This window comes from Xiphophorus couchianus, chromosome 12, assembly GCF_001444195.1.
Source record: "Xiphophorus couchianus chromosome 12, X_couchianus-1.0, whole genome shotgun sequence".
Lineage (NCBI taxonomy): Eukaryota > Metazoa > Chordata > Actinopteri > Cyprinodontiformes > Poeciliidae > Xiphophorus > Xiphophorus couchianus.
In genome coordinates, this window is record NC_040239.1 from 1,262,680 (window position 1) to 1,285,199 (window position 22,520).

Below are 22,520 nucleotides of genomic sequence, written 5' to 3' on the forward strand. Positions count from 1 at the left end.
CATCTTCTTATATCAGCAATGAAAAATGATAAATTCACACATCGTGTTGGAAAACTGTGTTTAGTGACTGACTTTCATTTGTCAGGCTTGAGACAAAAGTAGGAAAAAGACAGATTCTCATGGTGTTTAAAATAACACAAAACGGTAAGAAAACCTCGTTGATTCATTTATTTTACCATTTTGTTGTTGAACTGAATGTTACAACCTGGACATGATTATATGATTTGCTTTTACCGAGAAATTGTTCAGAACCGCCGTGGAAACGATCAGAACCGCCAGATCCGCCTCTCTGGCTGCAGTGCGCGCTCCCGACACAGGAGGGCAGATTTTCACAGGGAGAACAGAATTTACCGGTACCGGTACCGGTAGAGCCGCTGAAGAGAGGAGCTAGCTGTTAGCCATTAGCTGTTAGCTGTGGCTCTGCAGCACAAACATAAATTCTTACAGCAAAACATGAAAGACATTTTATTTCCTTTCACTGCTCAATAGGAAGAATAAAAATCAGACTGCAGTTTATTTCATTACTTTGAATCTTGATAAACTGTTGAGCCTTAAATCAAAACTAGCTAAACTGCTACATTGCTTTAAAACTAGCTAAACTGCTACATTGCTTTAAAACTAGCTAAACTGCTACATTGCTTTCATGGACTTAGCTCCTTTTTCTGTGGAAAGTAGCCAATATTTCACTTATATTTAGCTCTCTAACTCTTAGTTGTATTGGGAGCCACTGCAATAAATCAATATTTATGAGGACGTGTATAAAGTGGAGTCACTCATTAAAACTTGTTTTTAGTCAGAGCCTTAAATCTTTGTAAAAGTGATTAGATCAGTGACTGAACCAAAGTCGCATCTAAACATTTAGATTTTGGTTTATTTACAGATAAAAACTCGTTTTTTAGGCGTCGCTGTGCCAGTCATTTTTGGTCCTGCAGCTTGAACACAATAAAAAATGTAAACCACATTTTACGTTTTACATTTAACTGTAACTTTGCCAACCCCTGAAATTCCTCTTCAAACTTTCCCTGTTTCTGGTCCCAGTAATGAGACGAACGTTCAGCTGAAACGGATTTTATTTTACCTGAGGATAATTATTCTGGAAAATGTTTGGACATCAATTATATTTAGTTCCTGATTTTTGCAGAAACTAAACTTTGTGTCCAAATTAAAAAACTATGCCTCATCATCATCATCATCATCATCATCATCAATGCTCTAACTGGTTATTATCAATCATTGATCATTAGGAATAATATTTCTCCACTCTTTGTTGCTTGTTTCCATTCAGTAGAAAAGTTTGGATACTGATTTTTTTCCCCCAAAACTATATTAGAAGAAATTAGATTAATACAAGACAGTCATAAATATATGATTGAACAGAAGCCATTCTTAACGTTAAAATATTAAGATAAATTTATTTCTTGTTGGAATCAGACGCTTCCAAAGTTCAGATATTTTAAAAACAGCAGAAAATATGGAATAAAGTCAAAAAAAGAGAATTTATTTATTTCCCTCAGAGTTTATTACATTATTAATAAGTTCTGTTCCAACACAAATCAATGTGACTTCAATAATTATTTGATCAGAAGCCGCAGTGTGACGTCACCGGATGTGGGCCTTTTTAAAATGAAAAGTGTAAAGCAAAGCGTGTCGGGGCTTTTATTATGAAGAGGTGTCCCGGATGTGTGCGCGGTTCCTCCCTGCAGCGGCGGAGCGTCGAGGAGGAAGAGGAGGAGGAGGAGTTGAAGGTCACAGCAGCATCCTCAGCATCCCTCCACCGAACCTCCGGAACCGGGCCGAACCGAGCCGCCGCCATGGGGAACCGGGGCATGGAGGAGCTGATCCCGCTGGTGAACCGCATGCAGGACGCCTTCTCCTCCATCGGCCAGAACGCGAACCTGGACCTGCCGCAGATCGCCGTGGTGGGCGGCCAGAGCGCCGGCAAGAGCTCGGTACTGGAGAACTTCGTGGGCAAGTAAGAGCCGGGCCGGGCCGGGCCAGCCGAACCGAACCGCGGACAGCCGAACAGAGTCACGGGACTCTGGCTGCCAGGGTTCTGCAGAACCGGTTCTAGTTGGGGGGACCAGGATTGGTTCCCCCAACGGCAGGAAGCGGGCCGTCTGGAGCCACATGGGGCCCCCAAAAGAACCAGGGGGGCCCAGAAGAACTAAAAGAAATGTTTTGGAACCCGGCAGTCCCCCTGGATCTTTTGGGCCCCTCTGGTTCTTTTTGGTCCCCCTGGATCTTTTGGGCCCCTCTGGATCTTTTTGGTCCCCCTGGATCTTTTGGGTCCCTCTGGTTCCAGTCGGTTTTACTGGGTTCTGAATTTCTAGGACAGAGCAGAACCAGAACGTTCTGTGGTTCTGGCAGAAGACGGCAGGATCTGGTTGGTACCGACCGGTCCATTTGTTTCTCTGACACCAGAACCAGTAGCAGGTCTGGTTCTGGTTCTGCAGAACTAGAGGCTTAATAGAGTTAGAGATGAGACTGGACTAGAAGTGGTTCCGGTCGGGTCCAGATGTCTTCAGGTCTATAGTTTAATTCCTGCTGGAAGCTCGCACCTGATTGGCTGATAATTTCAGCTTTGTCTCCATCTCTGCTCTGATTGGCTGCTGCCAGTCACATGACTCTGGAGGGGCTTCAGTCAGATCTCCTGACAGCAGGACGAGTGTGTGTTTCTGTGTGTGTGTGTTTCTGTGTGTGTGTGTTTCTGCGTGTGTGTGTTTCTGCGTGTGTGTGTTTCTGCGTGTGTGTCTCTGCGTGCAGCCAATCAGAGCTTAGATGGAGTCTGTAGTTTTATCTGCAGAGGAAGTGAGGGAAGCCTCCATATGTGTAGCTAGCGTTAGCGTTAGCGGCGCCTAGTTCTGATCAGCGCAGGAAGTGGCGCATTACAAACAGGTAAACGTTCTGAAACAGGAAGCAGTCATCAGCAGAGCCAAGGGCCGGCTGCTGGATTTGACCAGCATTCCTTAAAGTCACATGACCTCAATAAGCTCCTCCCCCTCTGCTCAGGGACTTCCTCCCTCGAGGATCAGGAATCGTGACGCGGCGCCCCCTGGTGCTCCAGCTCATCAACTGTCCAACAGGTGAGACGGCCTGCAGCAGCCACATTATGGATCAGATGATTATGGATCAGATGATTATTGATCAGATGATTATTGATCAGAGTATGCAGAGTTCCTCCACTGTAAGGGGAAGAAGTTCATCGACTTTGATGAAGTTCGTCAGGAGATCGAGGCGGAGACGGACCGAGCGACGGGACACAACAAGGGAATCAGTCCGGTGCCCATCAACCTGAGGGTGTACTCCCCCAACGGTAACTCACCTGTCCACCTGGCCTGTGTCCACCTGGCCTGTGTCCACCTGTCCTATGTCCACCTGTCCTGTGTGCAGTGCTGAACCTGACGCTGGTGGACCTCCCCGGCATGACCAAGGTTCCGGTCGGCGACCAGCCGGCCGACATCGAGCATCAGATCAGAGACATGCTTATGCAGTTCGTCACCAAGGACAACTGTCTCCTGCTGGCCGTGTCCCCCGCCAACTCTGACCTCGCCAACTCCGACGCCCTGAAGATCGCCAAGGAGGTCGACCCTCAAGGTCCGGCCGCAGCCCCGCCCCCTTCCTGCCTGGGGGCAGAGACAGGAAGTGAAGGTGTGTCTGTGTGTTGCAGGTCTGAGGACCATTGGGGTCATCACCAAGCTGGACCTAATGGACGAAGGGACGGACGCCAGGGACATCCTGGAGAACAAGCTGCTGCCGCTGCGCAGAGGTATGACATCACAGCTTCCTGGCTGCTGATTGGTTCACAGCTTTCTGTCATCGCAAACAAAGGTGTCCACTCAGAGTGCAGGTGTCCACCGTGGGACACTAAGGGACGTGTTGTGGTGCAGGTTACATCGGGGTGGTGAACCGCAGTCAGAAGGACATTGATGGGAAGAAGGACATCACCGCCGCTCTGCAGGCCGAGAGGAAGTTCTTCCTGTCCCATCCGTCCTACCGTCACCTGGCCGACCGGATGGGCACCGCCTACCTGCAGAAGATCCTCAACCAGGTGAGCAGCCCACGTCACTGCGGGTCAGCTGGACTTCATCTGGGGTCCAGTCCAAGGCTCCAGCAGGTTCTATTTCATCATTGGTCCATCGTGTGACCCATCGGGTCCACCGCCTGCTCCGGTTAGCACTTTTCTGTCTCCTAGCAACTGACCAACCACATCCGGGACACGTTGCCAGGGTTACGGAGCAAGCTGCAGAGCCAGCTGCTGTCCATCGAGAAGGAGGTGGAGGAGTACAAGAACTTCAGGCCCGACGACCCGAGCCGCAAGACCAAGGCCCTGCTCCAGTCAGTACCAGAACCTGAACAGAACCACACATACATCAGCGCTCAGAACCAGTAAGAACCAGTCAGAACCGGTTGTCCCACTTGTCCCAGTGTTCTCTGTGTTTCAGAATGGTGCAGCAGTTCGCGGTGGACTTTGAGAAACGGATCGAAGGTTCTGGAGATCAGGTGGAAACTTACGAGCTTTCAGGAGGAGCCAAGATCAACCGCGTCTTCCACGAGCGCTTCCCCTTCGAACTGGTCAAGGTAACGCCTCACACGGGTAACCAGGTGTACCAGGTAACCAGGTAACAGGTGCACCAGGTAGCCAGGTGTCGCTGTGTCTCCACTGCAGCTGGAGGGCGATGAGAAGACTCTACGTAAGGAGATCAGCTACGCCATCAAGAACATCCACGGGATCAGGTGAGGCCGCTCTGGCACCGGGCCAACAGGTGTGCTTACAGGACAGGTGAGAGCTTGGTGCTGACCAGCTGCGTTGGTCCTCAGGACGGGTCTGTTCACTCCGGACATGGCCTTCGAGACCATCGTCAAGCGTCAGATCGCCCAGATCAAAGAACCCTGCCAGAAGTGTGTTGACCTGGTGATCAGTGAGCTGGTCAACACCGTGAGGCAGTGCACCAGCAAGGTACTACGGGGTACTACAGGGCACCAGCAAGGTACTACGGGGTACTACAGGGCACCAGCAAGGTACTACGGGGTACTACAGGGCACCAGCAAGGTACTACGGGGTACTACAGTGCACCAGCAAGGTACTACGGGGTACTACAGTGCACCAGCAAGGTACTACGGGGTACTACACGGCACCAGCAAGGTACTACGGGGTACTACAGGGCACCAGCAAGGTACTACGGGGTACTACAGGGCACCAGCAAGGTACTACGGGGTACTACAGGGCACCAGCAAGGTACTACGGGGTACTACAGGGCACCAGCAAGGTACTACGGGGTACTACAGTGCACCAGCAAGGTACTACGGGGTACTACAGGGCACCAGCAAGGTACTACGGGGTACTACAGTGCACCAGCAAGGTACTACGGGGTACTACAGGGCACCAGCAAGGTACTACGGGGTACTACACGGCACCAGCAAGGTACTACGGGGTACTACAGGGCACCAGCAAGGTACTGCGGGGTACTACAGGGCACCAGCAAGGTACTACGGGGTACTACAGGGCACCAGCAAGGTACTACGGGGTACTACACGGCACCAGCAGGGTACTACGGGGTACTACACGGCACCAGCAGGGTACTACGGGGTACTACACGGCACCAGCAAGGTACTACGGGGTACTACAGGGCACCAGCAGGGTACTACGGGGTACTACAGGGTCAATGATTTGTGAGGTTTGACGGCAATGGTTGCCTCAAAAGGTTGAGCAACTGATTTAGCTCTAGGTTCCATTTTTGTTTGGATGCTTCAACAAATTCTGTTGAATTCCAGTAGTTTCAGTGGCCGCTGTGGGTTTGGGTAAAACATCCATAACGGTAGAAACTGAACTACTGCACTTTTGTCTGATCTGCCATTGTGACATTTTCTCTCAGATGTGCCGTCCTCAGGTAGGTGAAAGGTCACTGATAATTGGAGAGACAGAGTCCAGAGTGTGAAGGCAGGTCTGTGATTCCAGAGAGTTAGAGGTTCATAAGACTGCAGAAACATCCAGACAATTGTTTCTGCTGAAACAATCTTTGGTTTAAGGTAAAACCGTCACAGGGCCACTCCTACTTCCTACTTCCTACTTCCTACTTCCTCCGTTCTGTCTGCAGCTGGCGCAGTATCCAATGCTCCGAGAGGAAATGGAAAGAATCGTCACTCAGCATATCAGAGACAGAGAGAGTCGCACCAAAGACCAGGTGAGTCCTACTTTGCTCCACCTGTCTCTAGGGACCTTCAGGTAACGTCAGTATCTGCTGCCTCCCCCAGGTGATTCTGCTGATCGACATCGAGCTGGCCTATGTTAACACCAACCACGAGGATTTTATCGGTTTCGCAAAGTAAGATCCCTAAACTGATCAGAACCAGAGGAACTCATCCAGTTCTGCTGGGTACACCTGCCAGAACCCCCGGTGTTTGGGTCAGGTGACCCACATGAGCTGAAGCTGTGTCTCCCCTAACACAGAGTGTGTTTGTGTTTGTGTGTGTGTGTGTGTGTGTGTGTGTGTGTCAGTGCGCAGCAGAAGAGCAGCCAGATAAACAAGAAAAAGGCTGCAGGGAACCAGGACGAGATCATGGTAAGTGAGTGGACTGGCTGGTTCTGGTCTGGTTTTGATTGGGTTCTGATGGTGCCTGATGTCTGTGGTTCAGGTGATCCGGAAGGGCTGGCTGACCATCAACAACATCGGCATCATGAAGGGCGGAGCCAAGGAGTACTGGTTCGTCCTGACGGCGGAGGCCCTGTCCTGGTACAAGGACGACGAGGTACCAGAACCAGAACCAGAACCACAGCCTCTGCAGGCAGCTGCTAGACAGACCTGGTTCTGGTCTGGTCACACTGACCCGGCTGCAGCAATCCTGGTTCTGACCCAGACCGGTCTTGGTCTGGTTTCCTCAGACGGACGTTGAACAGCCGGTACCGGTCCAGAACCAGGACTGTTGGTGGTTCTGAGAACAGGGCTTCAGATGAGCCGGTTCTGACCTGGTTTCCCAGCAGAACCAGACCTGACGTGTCACACTGTCGCCCCCTGCAGGAGAAGGAGAAGAAGTACATGCTGCCGGTGGACAACCTGAAGCTGAAGGACATCGAGAAGAGCTTCATGTCCAGCAAGCACATCTTCGCCCTGTTCAACACCGAGCACAGGTTGACCTCTGACCCCGTCCTCTCTATCCCCGGCCCGGTTCTGGACGCTCAGCCCATCCCCTCTACTGTCCCCGCAGGAACGTCTACAAGGACTACCGGCAGCTGGAGCTGGCCAGCGAGTCCCAGGAGGAGGTGGACAGCTGGAAGGCGTCTTTCCTACGCGCCGGGGTGTATCCTGAACGCAGCGTGGTAGGCTCCGCCTCTGCGCTCCACCTCACCGCAGGTCCACTTTTAAACTCTGTCCTCACTCTGTCTGTCTTGTCTCTGCCCTGCAGGACAAGGACAAGGTGAGTGGAGGGTTATGGGAGCCGGGCCGGCCGGTTCTGGAAGTTCTGGAGCGGTGGGTGTGTGTGTGTGTGTGTGTGTTGGCAGGTGGAGGCAGAGGAGTCCAGTTCTGATGGACAGATCCACAGCATGGACCCTCAGCTGGAGAGACAGGTGGAGATCGTCCGCAACCTGGTGGACTCATACCTGTCCATCATCCACCGCACCGTCAGGGACCTGATCCCCAAGACCATCATGCACCTGATGGTCAACAACGTACGCCTCGCACACCTGGACAGGCGCCGACAGGTGCAGTCAGGACAAAGTGTCATGTGACGTTCGTTCTGCTCCCCAGACCAAGGAGTTCATCCACTCTGACCTGCTGGCTCACCTGTACTCCTGCGGAGACCAGAACAGCCTGATGGAGGAGTCGCAGGAGCAGGTGGGGGAGGGGGGTCAGGGGTCAAACTCTTGAATACCTAAATAAATAGTGGTTGACCTTAAAGCTGCAGTAACTTATTAAATGGTTTTTCCTTATCGGTGAATGTGTCTCCATGGTGACAATCAGAGAACAGTTCGATCTGAAGAAATTCTCCAAGAACAACCAATTAGAGCCCAGAGGAGGGGCTTAGCACTACTAATCACCCTCGGGTACAGGCTACTAAATGTACTAATAGTGGACAAACAACCTCAGTTACAAGAATCCACCGTCATCAGTCGCTAAGCTAACTAGCATTAGCATTTGTGTCAGACTCTGTCGTGGTAAACCAGCTGCAGCGTAGCAGACCAGGCCAAGGTGGGGCAGCGTGTACACGATGGTGACTGACAGCGCTAACACCATCCTCCTCTCTCTGATTGGTTGTTTCTGACTGAGTGGTGTATTTCTACAGTTCGCACTGGGAGAACTGGGAGAACTGAACTCCATCCATGCACAGATCATCTGTTGCGACATGGAGACGTTATTTTCAGTCAGGCTGAAGCTTGAGACACACGCTGATATTAGCAGCTAGTTATCAGTTGATGCTAATGCTAACTATCTGCTAACAACCACGATAGCTAGCAAGCTACTTTATGTTTTAGCTTCTATCATGGGTCAGTGTAAATTTAGCACCAGTCTGACTGTCCCTGACTCTGTCTGTCTGTTTCTGATTCTGACTCTGTCTCTGTCTCAGGCCCAGCGCCGGGACGAGATGCTCCGAATGTACTTTGCTCTGAAAGAAGCTCTGAACATCATCGGGGACATCAGCACGTCCACCGTTACCACGGCAGCGCCTCCCCCTGTGGACGACTCGTGGCTGCAGGTGACGGGGATGCCGTCTGGACGCAGGTAAGCTGGCGGCAGCTCTTCCTGTCCCTGTGGGACGGCGAGGCGGTCTCTGAGCCTCCGAGTGTCTCCGCAGGTCTCCCATGTCCAGCCCGACCCCCCAGCGCCGGGCCCCTCCCGGTCCGCCCCGCCCCGGGGGCCGCGCCGCTCCGTCCCGCCCCACGGTTTCCCCCGATCCTGGAGGAGCGCCGCCGTCTGTCCCCTCACGGCCCAATAGAGCGCCCCCTCCTGGAGTCCCCAGGTGAGTGCGGCCGGACCCGGTCCAACCCGGTTCTGCAGCTTCAGAAGTCGCCAGGTTGCAGTGGTTACTGTTGACGTCTTAGCAGCCATGAAGGGTTCCCCAGTTGGATGAAGCCTCGTTACGTAACGAAGCGTCTCTGTGTTGTTCAAACGGTCACATGACCACAGGGAGGGACTGACCACCGTCTGGACTGGGAGCCCCACTGGTTTCTCTGGTCCAGTGCCATTAGCAGACGGGTTGTGCAGCCAGAGAATCCAGGGGCCTCATGGCTAAAGCGCCGTACGCACATAATGTGCAGCGAGATATTTTATGCACAAGTCGGCGTGTATGAAAATGAACTTTGTGTAAGTTTGTGTAAAAATATGCAAACTTTCGACCTGCAGTGAAAATGTGCAGCAGTAACGAAAACTGTGAACAAAAACAAACTACAAACAGTCAAAACTCACAGAAATCCACTGAAATCTGATGACATTCAGTTATTTAGAGCAGGAAGCATCAAACCCGATGATTTTATGATTTTAATATTTTATTGTTTAAACGATGAAACCTCAGACACACACAAAATAAGGAAAATAGAAATAAAGGATGTGAAAACCTCACTCCACTGTAAATAATCATTTTGCTCAGTTTTTGTCTCATAACGATGAAACGCATCGTCTGAATGCATCTATGGGGTCATTTCTTTTTTTTCAAACTTTATTTTTGTTTTCCCAGGAAATGTCACAACTCCTTTCTCTTTTCCTAATTGTAATATTTCAAATTACAATTAGATTCATATCGTCCCATATGAATCTAGATGTAATCTGGTTCCATGTTTTGAACTGTCTGGTATTTCTATGGAAAGCTAGAAAAAGACAGTAACTTTGGTAACAGGAAGAGTGGTATATCTGACCACTCTTCCTTAATATTAAAACTAAAGCTAACTTTATTAGGGTGGACCAAGAAATTAGGAGGGATATTAGAAACTGGGATGATAAAAATGAGCGTGTTACTAAAGTTATTGTCTTTTTCTAGCTTTCCATAGAAATACCAGACAGGCAGTTCAAAGTGGTCAGATATAAGACGCCAATGATGAGTAAAACCTTAGACTTCATGTTCCCTCGCCTGGACTTGGGTCACCGGGGCCCCACTCTGGAGCCAGGCCTGGAGGGGGGGCACAATGGCGAGCGCCTGGTGGCCGGGCTTTTACCCATGGAGCCCGGCCGGGCTCAGCCCGAAGAGGAAACATGGGCGCCCCCTGCCATGGGCCCACCACCTGTGAGAGGGGCCAAAGGGGTCGGGTGCATTGTGTGATGGGTGGCGGCCAAGGGAGGGGGCCCTGGCGGTCCGATCCTCGGTTGCAGAAACTGGCTCTTGGGACGTGGAATGTCACCTCTCTGGTGGGGAAGGAGCCGGAGCTAGTGCGTGAGGTCGAGAGGTTCTGGCTAGAAATAGTCGGTCTCACCTGGACACATGGCTCTGGTTCTGGAACCAGCCTCCTTGAGAGGGGCTGGACATACTTCCACTCTGGAGTTGCCCAAGGTGAGAGACGTCGGGCAGGAGTGGGCATACTTGTTGCCCCCATCTTGGTGCCTATTGTTGGTGTTTACTCCAGTGAACGAGAGGGTAGCCTCCCTTTGCCAACAGATGAGGGGCCGGGTCCTGACTGTCGTTTGTGCTTACGGGCCGAACGACAGTTCAGATTACCCACCCTTTTTGGGGTCCTTAGATAGGGTACTGGAGAGTGCTCCTCCGGGGGACTCCCTTGTTCTGCTGGGGGACTTCAACGCTCACGTGGGCAATGACAGTGAGACCTGGAGGGTCCTGGTTGGGAGGAACGGCCCACCCGATCTGAACTCGAGCGGTGTTCTGTTGCTGGACTTCTGTGCTCGCCATGGATTGTCCATAACGAACACCATGTTCAAGCATAAGGGTGTCCATATGTGTACTTGGCACCAGGACACCCTAGGCCGCAGTTCGATGATCGACTTTGTCATCGTTTCATCGGATCTGCGGCCGTATGTCTTGGACACTCGGGTGAAGAAGTGCGGAGCTGTCCACTGACCACTACCTGGTGGTGAGTTGGCTCCGGTGGTGGGGGAGGAAGCCGGTCAGGCCTGGCAGGCCCAAACGTGTTGTGAGGGTCTGCTGGGAACGTCTGGCGGAATCCCCTGTGAGACGGAGCTTTAACTCCCATCTCCAGCAAAACTTTGAACACGTCCCGGGGGAGGTGGGGGACATGGAGTCTGAGTGGACTGTGTTCCGTGCCTCCATTGTCGAGGCGGCCGATTGGAGCTGTGGCCGCAAGGTTGTCGGTGCCTGTCGCGGCGGCAACCCTCGAACCCGTTGGTGGACACCTTCGGTGAGGGATGCCGTCAGGCTGAAGAAGGAGTCCTACCGGGCCTTTTTGGCCTGTGGGACTCCGGAAGCAGCTGATGGGTACCGGCAGGCGAAGCGGCATGTGGCTCGGGTGTTTTTTAAAATTTTTATATATATATATATATATATATATATATATATATTAGTTTTTCAGAATATAACATACATAAATCATACATGAGAGTATGAAGCATATATATATACATATACACATATTCACGGAGACTTACATACACATGCATGTATGTAACAAAATCCTGTATGAAAGCAGTATACTCTTATCAATCCAGTAATAAAAATAAAGACGTACAATAACCAAAAAAAAAAAAAAAGAAAGAAAAATTTATAATAACAAGTCAGGAAAATTATCCAGAGAGTTGATTACACTGCATTGAGTACAATTTCTGCTTAAGGACGTTATTATCTGTCCGTAAGGTGGCATACTATGAAACTGAGCGAGTGTCGGGGTCGGCCTTGGATCGAGAAAGATGGTCCAAAGCCGGCTGCCAGATACTACAGAACTTATTAGAAAAACCCACAACATCATATCGTAGCTTCTCCACATGGAGAATCTCAGTAAAGTCGCTCAACCACATTTTAAACTGAGGAACTTTGTCAGTTTTCCAAAGTCTCAATATTACTTTTTTGGCTATTACCATTCCATACACCACCGTCGTTTGCATAGAAATGCTGCAGTTCCTCAAAGAAGGAGAGCGTCCAAACAATGCAACCTGGGGGTCAGGAACCAACGCGCATCCATAAACCTTAGAAAACAAGTTGAAAACCTCACACCAATAATGAAAGAGCTTGGGGCATGTCCAGGACAAATGAGACAGGGAGCCATCCGCAGACTTACATTTATCACACTTTGAAGATGTTGAAGGAAATATTCTGTGCAGTTCAACTTTAGAATAGTGAAGTCTATGAAACACCTTGAACTGAATTAACTGGTGTCTTACATTGATAGAGGATCCGAATCCTCCCAGACCTCACTCCCAGACCTCACTCCCAGACCTCACTCCCGATCCACAAACCCAGCTCCTCCTCCCATGCAGCCCTCAAGGAGTCTGTGGTAAAGTTAATTCGCTCTGCAAAGACGTCAACAAAACTCGTGATTAACTTGTTCGATCCTGGAGAGCCCAGCAGAATTTTGCAGAATTTATTTTCTTCCGGGAGAGATATGAAATTCGGAATATTAGTTCGAACATAGTTTCTAACTTGCAAATATCTGAAGAAATCCGTATCCAGAAGGGAAAAATAGCTCTTCAGCAAATGAAGCAAACTTTTTGTTAATGTACAAGTTTTTCAGAGTATTAAGGCCTTTCAGTCTCCAGTTTTTAAAGGACGTATCCGATAGTGATGGGGGAAAAGCATGGTTACAGTAAACTGGGGCGTGAACTGAGGTCTCCGGTAACTTACAGTGCAACTTAATTTGTTTCCATATTTTCATAGAATTTAAAACGATCAAATTATTTACCCCACTAATGGCGGGAGATATCGGTGCTGCGAAGAGAAGAGAGCTGTCAGTAACACCACTTCTTTCAATAGCCACCCATGGGGGGGAATTTGCAGACAATTCTTGAGCATCACCTTCCTGCCAGTATACCAGGGCTCTTGCATTCGCTGCCCAGTAATAATGCTGAAAACAGGGTAATCCCAATCCTCCCATCTCTGTTGGTTTATGTAAGTGAGTTTTTGATATTCTATGGGCTTTAAAGCCCCAAACAAAAGGCAGGATTATTGAGTCTAATGATTTTTAAAAAGCCTTTGTTAAAAAAATAGGCAGACCCTGAAAAAGATATAAAAATGTAGGTAAGGTCACCATTTTAATAGCATTTATACGGCCCATCATCGACAGAGGAAATGTTCTCCATTTATCAATGTCTTTCCGAAGATTCTCCACTTTTTCCAAAAAATTCAATTTGAAAATTTGTTTAGGGTCCTTTGGCAGAATACCCCAAGATATTTCAGTTTGTCCGTTATTTTAAATAATAGGTTATCTAAGAAGTCGGAAGTGAGGCTTACACCCAGTGACATAAATTCACTCTTCTGCCAGTTAATAGTATAACCTGAAATCTCACCGAATGACTGAATAAGGTCTAGGAGAACTGGCACTGACTGCTCAGGATGTGACACGAAGACCACAACATCATCAGCATACAATGAAATGTGATAGTCAATGTTTCCCAATTGAATCGGTTTGATTAAGGGGTGTTTTCTAATACTAATGGCGAGGGGCTCCATAGCGACCGCGAAAAGCAAGGGGCTAAGAGGGCAACCCTGATGGGTCCCCCGGTGCAGTAGAAAGGGCTCTGACTTGTCCTGGTTTGTAAGGACAGAGGCAGATAGATGACCATACATTGTTTTAATCCAAGACACAAATTTATCACCAAACCCAAACTCCTCAAGTACAGTCAGGATGTAGGGCCACTCCAGTTGGTCAAATGCCTTTTCAGCATCAAGGCAAAGAGCCGCTCCCTGAAACCTACTGTCATATTTATGATACATAATGTTCATTAACCGTCTGATATTAAAAAATGAGAACCTATTAGGAACAAAGCCCGTTTGGTCCGGGTGTATAATAGAGGAAACATGTTTATTTAGTCTATTTGCCAGTACTTTAGCGAAGATTTTAATGTCAGAATTCAATAATGAAATAGGAAGATATGATGAAAGCTCCGTCTCCTCCCTGCCTTCTTTACATATTAAAGTTATATTGGCTTCATACATGGTAGGGGGAAATTTACCTGAATCAAGAGAATGAGTAAACATCCTCCGAAGGAGAGGAGCGATCCTCTCGGCATATCGTTTATAAAGTTCAGTTCCAAAACCATCAGGCCCTGGGGCTTTGGCCTTGGTGAATGCTTTAGTTACATCCAGGATCTCTTCCACAGTGATGTCTGCATTAAGAGCCTCACCAGCGGCTTCACTCATCTTTAGATCTTTGAGCCAGTTTGAGATATTTCCTTTTGCCTTAGACATGTACAGTCGTTCATAATATTCTATAAAGGAGTCATTTATACCTTTTGGATCAGTTATAATTTTTCCTGTCCTGGACTTAATTTTATGAATTGCCCTGTTGGCCTGCAAACCCCGCAGTTGACAAGCCAGTAATCTGTGGGGCAACTCAAAGTGTTTCTGCTTAATTTTGAACAACTGATCAAGCACCTGTCTGGACAGGATGGAGTTATATTCATATTTTAGAGCAAAAATGTTTTGTAAAGTCAAAGGGTCATTAGAGGACTTGTAGTTAAATTCTAAGCGTGCCAATTCAGTCTCAATTCCTGCGAGGCGTTCTCGCCTTTTGTTTTTCAGAAACTTTTCGAAAGAAATAATATGGCCTCTGATCACAACTTTAAAAGTTTCCCATAAAGTAGAATCTGTAACATCTTTTGTATCATTAGTGTCTAAGAATTCAGAAATTTTATCGTCTAGGAATTTACAAAATGTCTCCGCTGATAGCAAGGATTGGTGAAAGCACCAGAAGTACTGTTGTTTCTTATGGTTAAGGTCGAGAGTCAGTGAGACTGGAGAGTGGTCCGAGATTAAAAGTGTATGGTATTTTGAAGATATTACATTAGATATTAGTTTAGAGTCAAGAAGAAAATAATCTATTCTTGAATAGGACTTATGCATATTTGAAAAAAAGGAATAATCCCTCTCCACCGGATGCTGCAGCCTCCAGGCATCAACCAGATTTGTTGAGGTCATAAGGGTGTTCAAAACCACAGAGGAGGAGGAGGGAGGCTGCCTTGTTCGAGTTGATCTATCCAGGTAGTTGTCTAGCACACAGTTAAAATCCCCTCCCAAAATTAGATGAGTATCAGCCAGGTCAGGAAGCAAATTAAATATTTTTCTAAAGAAGCTCAGGTCATCAAAATTAGGGCCATATACGTTAAGAAGCGTGACATGAAAGGAGTATAAATATCCCATTACCAATATAAATCTACCATTTGGGTCAGTCACAGTGGACCCAAAAGGAAAGGAACTGTTCTACGAATCAGAATTGCCACCCCTCGAGCTTTACCTGAAAAAGTAGACTGGAAAATTTGGTTTGCCCAACTGCATCTCAATAACCTCTCCATGCCTGGTCTTATGTGTGTTTCTTGAAGGTATACAATGTCCGCTGATAAGGACTTTAAGTGAGAAAATACTTTAGCCCTTTTTAGGACATGCCCCAAACCTCTGACATTCCAACTGGTAAAGTTTATGCCACCATCCTGTAATGACGTGTTATGGTACACAGAAAATGTTCAACAGAATGGCCTCAAAGCACTCATGTGTTAGCCTGACAATGTATTGCAACATGTAAAATGCTTTTTGAACAAGAAAAACAACCAAAAAAGTTACCCCTATCCCCCCATCCCACTTTCCCAAACAAAGAGAGAATAAAAACCCCACATAGCAAAATAGAGGAAGCCGGCCGTATGGACCATACAAATACCAAACTAACTCCGCAAAAAGGCTCCTCTATCCACTCAAATTTAACAGACTTAGATTATGGTACAAACATCCAGCTGTTATAAAAGCGATTCCGGTCCCCAATGACCCAAAACAATGAGCACATACCACAGTGGCTCTAACCTCCAGATACTCAGTGACTTTGTAAGGATTCTGCAAAGATCTCTGCATCCCGCGGCGAGGAGAAAGTCTTATCCGTAGAGCCAACGGTGACCCGTAAACGCTCAGGATACAGGACCCCGCACCTCGCTCCAGATTCCTGGAGCCGCTTCTTCACCGCATCAAAAGCCTGCCGCTGCTTCATCACCTCTGCTGGATAGTCAGGGAAAATGTAGATCGGCTTCCCCTTGAAACTGAGGGGGAACTGTTGACAGGCCAGTCGAAGAATCGTCTCCTTCACATGGAAGTAGTGAATTTGTGCTATCATTACCCGCGGCCGCGCGCCATCACCAGGCAGCCTGCTTCCCAGCCGATGCTCCCGGTCCACCTCCAGCTGTGTAAGAAACTGATCCACACCAAGCAGTTCCAGAATGAACTTCATCAGAAAATCTCTAGGACTTCCATCCTCGATCTTTTCTGGCAACCCAATAATTTTAATATTCTGCCTCCTGGACCGAGCCTCAAGATCGATCACCTTCATGCGGAGAGCCTCGTTCTCTGCCTGGATCCTAGCACAGGTTCCCTCCAGCTTGGAAAGGCGGCCCTCGTGATTGGATGCATCATCTTCCACCTCTTTAATCCGGTCAACAAGGTTTAATAACATTGCTTGGGTCGAAGCGAGAGTTGCTTCGAGATCATTAACTCTATCGTTCATTATCTTATTCATGTTATTTATTGCCGCGAGGATGGTAGAGGATCCCGCGTCATGCTCACATGCTGAATCAGCGCCCGTTACGGTTGTAGCTTGCTTAGCTAGCCCCAGCACGTGCTGCTCCGTCGTCTCTTCTGAAGCCTTATCTCGCTTCTTTCCTTTATCCGCCTTGGGTTTAGTCATCTTCAATGTCAAGACAGGTGGTCGAAGCACAGGGGAACCGAAATATGAGTGGAAAATCAAAATAAATAAGAAATTACTTGCAAGTGGTGAGGAGCCCGGAAAAACACGTCTACTCCATTCTGTGCTCACTAGTGCCCCCTCATGCGGCTCGGGTGATTGCTGAGGCATAAACTCGGGCGTGGGAGGAGTTTGGAGAGGCCATGGAGAAAGACTTCCGTACGGCTTCTAGGCGATTCTGGTCCACCATCCGGCGTCTCAGGGGGGTAGGGGGGGGAGGGGGGCAGTATGGCACCAACACTGTTTATAGTGGGGATGGTGTGCTGCTGACCTCAACTTGGGACGTTGTGGGCCGGTGGGCAGAGTACTTCGAAGACCTCCTCAATCCCACCAACATGCCTTCCATTGAGGAAGCTGAGCCTGGGGACTCTGGGTTGGGCTCTCCAATCTCTGGGGGCGAGGTCGCCGAGGTGGTTAAAAAGCTCCTCGGTGGCAGGGCCCCGGGGGTGGATGAGATCCGCCCGGAGTTCCTTAAGGCTCTGGATGTTGTAGGGTTGTGTTGGCTGATGAGACTCTGCAATATTGCATGGACATCGGGGGCAGTTCCCCTGGATTGGCAGACTGGGGTGGTGGTCCCCCTGTTCAAAAAGGGGGACCGGAGGGTGTGCTCTAATTATAGAGGGGTCACACTCTTAAGCCTCCCTGGCAAGGTCTATTCAGGGGTCCTGGAGAGGAGGGTCCGTCGGATAGTCGAACCTCGGATCCAGGAAGAGCAGTGTGGTTTTCGTCCTGGTCGTGGAACACTGGACCAGCTCTACACCCTCAGCAGGGTCCTGGAGGATTCTGGGAGTTCGCCCAACCAGTCTACATGTGTTTTGTGGACTTGGAGAAGGCGTTCGACCGTGTCCCTCGGGGAGCCCTGTGGGGGGTTCTCCGGGAGTATGGGGTACCGGGCCCTTTGATACGGGCTGTCAGGTCCCTGTATGACCGGTGTCAGAGTCTGGTCCGCATTGCCGGCAGTAAGTCGGGCTCGTTTCCGGTGAGAGTTGGACTCCGCCAGGGCTGCCCTTTGTCACCGATTCTGTTCATCACTTTCATGGACAGAATTTCTAGGCGCAGCCAAGGTGTTGAGGGGATCCGATTTGGTGGCCTCAGGATCTCATCTCTGCTTTTTGCAGACAATGTGGTCCTTTTGGCTTCATCAGATCGTGATCTGCAGCTCTCGCTGGAGCGGTTCGCAGCCGAGTGTGAAGCGGCCGGGATGGGGATCAGTGCCTCCAAATCCGAGGCCATGGTCTTGAGCCGGAAAAGGGTAGAGTGCCTTCTCCGGGTCAGGGGGGGTGTCCTGCCCCAAGTGGAGGAGTTTAAGTATCTCGGGATCTTGTTCACGAATGGGGGAAGAAGGGAGCGGGAGATCGACAGGCAGATTGGCGCAGCGTCTGTCGTTAAGCGGGCGTTGTACAGGTCCGTCGTGGTGAAGAGAGAGCTGAGCCACAAAGCGAAACTCTCGATTTACCGGTCGATCTACGTTCCCACCCTCATCTACGGTCATGAGCTTTGGGTCATGACCGAAAGAACCAGATCGCGGATACAAGCGGCCGAAATGGGTTTTCTCCGTAGGGTGGCTGGGCTCTCCCTTAGAGATAGGGTGAGAAGGTCAGTCATCCGGGAGGGACTCAGAGTAGAGCCGCTGCTCCTTCACATCGAGAGGAGCCAGTTGAGGGGAATCTGGTCAGGATGCCTCCTGGACGCCTCCCTGGTGAGGTGTTCCGGGCACGTCCCACCGGGAGGAGACCCCGGGGAAGACCCAGGACACGCTGGAGGGACTATGTCTCTCGACTGGCCTGGGAACGCCTCGGGATTTCCCCGGAAGAGCTGGAAGAAGTGGCTGGGGAGGGAAGTCTGGGCCTCCCTTCTGAAGCTGCTACCCCCGCGACCCGACCTCGGATAAGCGGAAGAAGATGGATGGATGGTCAGATATACTCATTTCTTCTATGTTGCTTTCCTTTACCTTATATATGTCAGATTTATTCATGAAAAAAGTAGTCAGTTCTAGAATAACCTTTATTGGGTGCAGAGTAATGATGATAATCTTTATGTTGGGCTAAAATTCCCTCCAGATGTCAAGTCCAAATTCTTCAACTGCCAACTGAAATTATTTTGTAGTTGAGTTTTGTTGTTGTTGTTTTGTGTTTTATGATGCTGATATCATATTGAAATCCCCAGACCAGCGTTTCCTCTGTTTCCATAACTATTTTGTTGAGAAGGCTGTTAATGAAGGCTTTGTTACTGTTTGGGGTTGTGAACGTCGTGAACTTTGACCGCCGTTTCCTTTCCATCTCCCTCCTTTGTCTGACAGCTCAATCAGATTTTACTGGGTCATGGGTTAGAATTGAAACCGTCTTTTGTTTCCAAAAATCCTGTGAGGGTTTCATGTTCCGGTTTAGAAAAGTGTCTCCTGTAAATAGATTAACCGTGCTTTCTCTTTTCACATTTTAGTTAGAATTTTTTTACATTTTATAGGGTTATTCATACCGTTCACATCCAACCAAACAATCTTGACATTATCAGCCATTATTTAGGTTAATAAGGTCACCATGTGATTCTAGAAGAACCCCAACAGATAGCTGAACAAGCTAATAAAACACAGAAGAAGAAACAGAACAGTAGAGAGGTGTGATGGCGCCCCTGCTGGTGGGAGGAGGCCATCACAGGGTGGGGTCCTCTCTAGTAGTAGAATGAGGTCCACTGGTACTGGATAAGTCCAGAATTTGGCAAACGCTGCAACATTTACTCCATTGGGTATCTAAAGACCTTTAGTAGCAGAACTGGGTCTCCAGAACCGGGTCGGTAACTCCTCCTGTGATTCGATCATCCTATCCTCTGAACTCTGTGAGCTTTTCCCTCGCACGTTGTCCAGCACCGGTGCTGTTGATCCGTTTCTACGGTAACAGCGCGTCCAGCCTCTCCTTGGCCGCTTTGTTCTCTTTTGTTACCCAGGTCAAGCCGAAGCCTCTCTTGGTCGTGTCCGACGCTGCTTCGTCTCGCAGGTCCAACTCCAGACAGCAGAAGATTGTCATCTTGGTGTCCGGCTCTGGAATCTGGCACCTTTCTGTTTCCGCTGCCTTTAACGGACCGCATGCTCGGCATTTTTCTATGACATCCGTAGCATAATCTTTGTCAAAATAAAGGCGCTTGCTTTCCATCTCCACTTTCTGTCCCCAAGCGTTCCTCAGAATAATTTCCTTCTTACTGAATTGCAAAAAATTCACAATTATGGACCTTGGGGCTGCGTATACAGCGAACCCTTGTTTTTCACGGGGGTTAGGTTCCCAAAAGAACCAGTGATCGGCGAAATCCGTGAAGTTTATTTTTTTACAATTATTATACAGCATAATTAAATATTCTACATTGAAACCAAAGAACAAAACCTGTTTTCAGGTCCCAGCATGTTTTAACAAATAGAACGCTTTCTTACAAATAACTACAGTAAAATAATCATTTTAATCATCAATATGAAGAACAGCAGGACAAATTGTGACTCGTGTTTCTCTGATCCTCTGACTGTGACGCCGCCGCCTGACTCCGCCCTCTACTGGCTTTTTCTCCTGAAGCCTGAGGTGCAGGTGAGTTTTTTTGAGAGAAGAACGTAGTTATTATCGGTAGTTGTTGTCGCTCTTTTTTTCTTCTGGGGAAAAATATTTGCCAAAATTTTCCAAGCTGTATTACGTATCTTTAAATACCGTAACGTTATTGGTACACAGGTGGAGAAGAATTGCAGAGACTGTTTAGCCAATCAGGACGCAGAACACAATGCACTGTGAAACAAAAACTGCACAAAAAACTCGCGAAGCCGTGAAAGGTGAACAACGTTTAGCGAGGGTTCACTGGATATATATATTGTCATTTGTGGCCCCAGATTTCAAAGTCTGGCTCTGGGTGCCTGTAGTTCACTTCCATCCGTAGCTTCAGCTGCTTGGTTAGTTGGTTAGTTGGTTAATATGGGTCACCGATCTGCCTTGTTTTCACTCCGGAGATACGAAGATTGTTTCTCCGGCTTCGGCTCTCCAAATCCACAAGTTTGTCGTTCATTGCTTTGTTCCTTTCTAATGTCTCAAGCAGCGCGTCTTTCATTTCCAAGCACGCAGACTCCAGGTCAGATATTCGGGTCTGCTGCCCTTCCAGTTCTGTAGCTGGCGCATCATTTACATCTTCTTTGAGTTCTTCTACGTCATGTTTCATTTCGTTTTTAAACTCTTTTAGGTCGTTAGAAAGCATCTCGATACTCTCCAGCAGCGTATGTTGTAAGTTAACGCTAGCTTTCTCCGTCTATCTTGTGTTCTAGTTTTCTTTTCAGTCTTATTAGTTTTCGGCATTTTTCCCCTGTAAGTGGATTAGATTGAAGTTTTGATAATCAACTGAGTTGGACGAGGGGGAGATTTTAGTTACCGACGAGCCTGTTGCCATGCGACCATCTTGTTGCAGCGCTGACCCGGAAGTCCATCTATGGGTCATTTATTCTCACTAGAGAGAAACCAGGGCTGATCAAACAGTTTGATTATTGAAGGTGATCAGGTGTGGAGACAATCCCAGGTATATCAGTAGCTGCATCAAGGTGAGCTGCTACCTGAGGAGCTTTGGCTCTGATGGAGAACATGGAGCCATTGATCAGAGATCAGATTGATCTGCTGGTTTCTGATCGTTTAGATTCATCCAGACTGATCATCCTGGAGCTCTGAGCAGAACTTAAAGCAGGTACCGGTACCGGTACCGGTCCAGCTGCAGCCGTCCTCCAGTGGAGCCAGAAATCATCTGGACTCTGTAAATGTAACTTCTGCTCCTGATTCCTGGATTCAGAAGAAACGTTTAAATCCCGGCTGAACGCTCTGCTGCTCTGAGATCTTTAGGATTCATTTGGAGGTTTTTAAATTTATTATTTAGATTTTTGTGAGGTGACCTTATGTACCCTGAAAGCACCCTTTAAATAAAATCTATAATTATTATTGTTCTAAATACCTACTCTGCTAACCGTTGCCATGGTTACTGCTTCCCGTGGCGGCAGACTACCTGGTATTTATACTAATTTACATTCAGATGTATTTATGGAGGCGACAGGCGGAGCAGCAGCTGCTCTGTTTCCTGTAAATCAGGATGAGTAAAGGAACGGTGGCAGGTCTGAGCCAACAGCTTCATACATCTGATTTTTTTTGTGCGCTGCATTTTTCCAAATTTGTCCTATGCCAAGTTTCAGTTTCATTGTGAAAACTTTAATACATGAGGCCCCTGGTCATTTCTTACCGGAGAGACTTTATGCTCACAAACAGCTCTGAGGCAGCTCCATGGTGTTCCTGGTCCGGGTCCCGGCCTGGTCCGGTTCTGGGCCTAGGAGCTGTTCTGGTGCTTAACTCTCATGTCCCAGTTCTGTTAACTGGGCCGAAGTGGTTCTGCAACAGTTTGTAATTCTGGGAAATGTGATCTATTTGGTTTTCTATGAATTGTGATTTCCCATCATCCAGCAGCACCTGAACACAGCATGAATGTGTTCAGGTGCCGCTGGGTCAGAGCAGTGACTTCAGCTTCCAGAATGAATGAATGAACTTTATTCATCCATAAGGGGATAAATTCACATTACAGTCAAAGGTCAAAAACCAACAATCAGACTCGGGCATAACTATGTAGAAAGTTTCCCCTATAATGATTTTCTGCAAAAGAAATTCAAAATAAATATCAATTCCTGCGTTTTGTGATGAGATTT

The 22,520-nt window shown here is 48.4% G+C and overlaps 1 protein-coding gene across 6 annotated transcripts in view; it reads left to right on the plus strand.

The window, feature by feature from the left end:
• Nucleotides 1-1,646: 1,646 nt before the first annotated feature.
• The window catches only part of LOC114154767 (dynamin-1-like), a 49,029-nt gene continuing 28,155 nt past the window's right edge, over nt 1,647-22,520 (plus strand). For 4 of the 6 annotated variants that reach the window (XR_003597617.1, XM_028034150.1, XM_028034149.1 and 1 more), the window contains exons 1-21: nt 1,647-1,972; nt 3,010-3,083; nt 3,164-3,313; nt 3,391-3,594; nt 3,668-3,766; nt 3,888-4,048; nt 4,193-4,335; nt 4,443-4,578; nt 4,667-4,734; nt 4,819-4,957; nt 6,096-6,182; nt 6,253-6,323; nt 6,497-6,560; nt 6,634-6,747; nt 7,017-7,126; nt 7,204-7,315; nt 7,402-7,413; nt 7,499-7,666; nt 7,746-7,832; nt 8,563-8,717; nt 8,791-8,955. Coding sequence is in view for 4 of the 6 variants with exons in the window: in XM_028034150.1 (XP_027889951.1) it covers nt 1,662-1,972; nt 3,010-3,083; nt 3,164-3,313; nt 3,391-3,594; nt 3,668-3,766; nt 3,888-4,048; nt 4,193-4,335; nt 4,443-4,578; nt 4,667-4,734; nt 4,819-4,957; nt 6,096-6,182; nt 6,253-6,323; nt 6,497-6,560; nt 6,634-6,747; nt 7,017-7,126; nt 7,204-7,315; nt 7,402-7,413; nt 7,499-7,666; nt 7,746-7,832; nt 8,563-8,717; nt 8,791-8,955 (2,630 nt within the window). In the remaining 2 variants the exon portion in view is untranslated. The other 2 variants (XM_028034154.1, XM_028034152.1) reach the window with 2 other exon arrangements.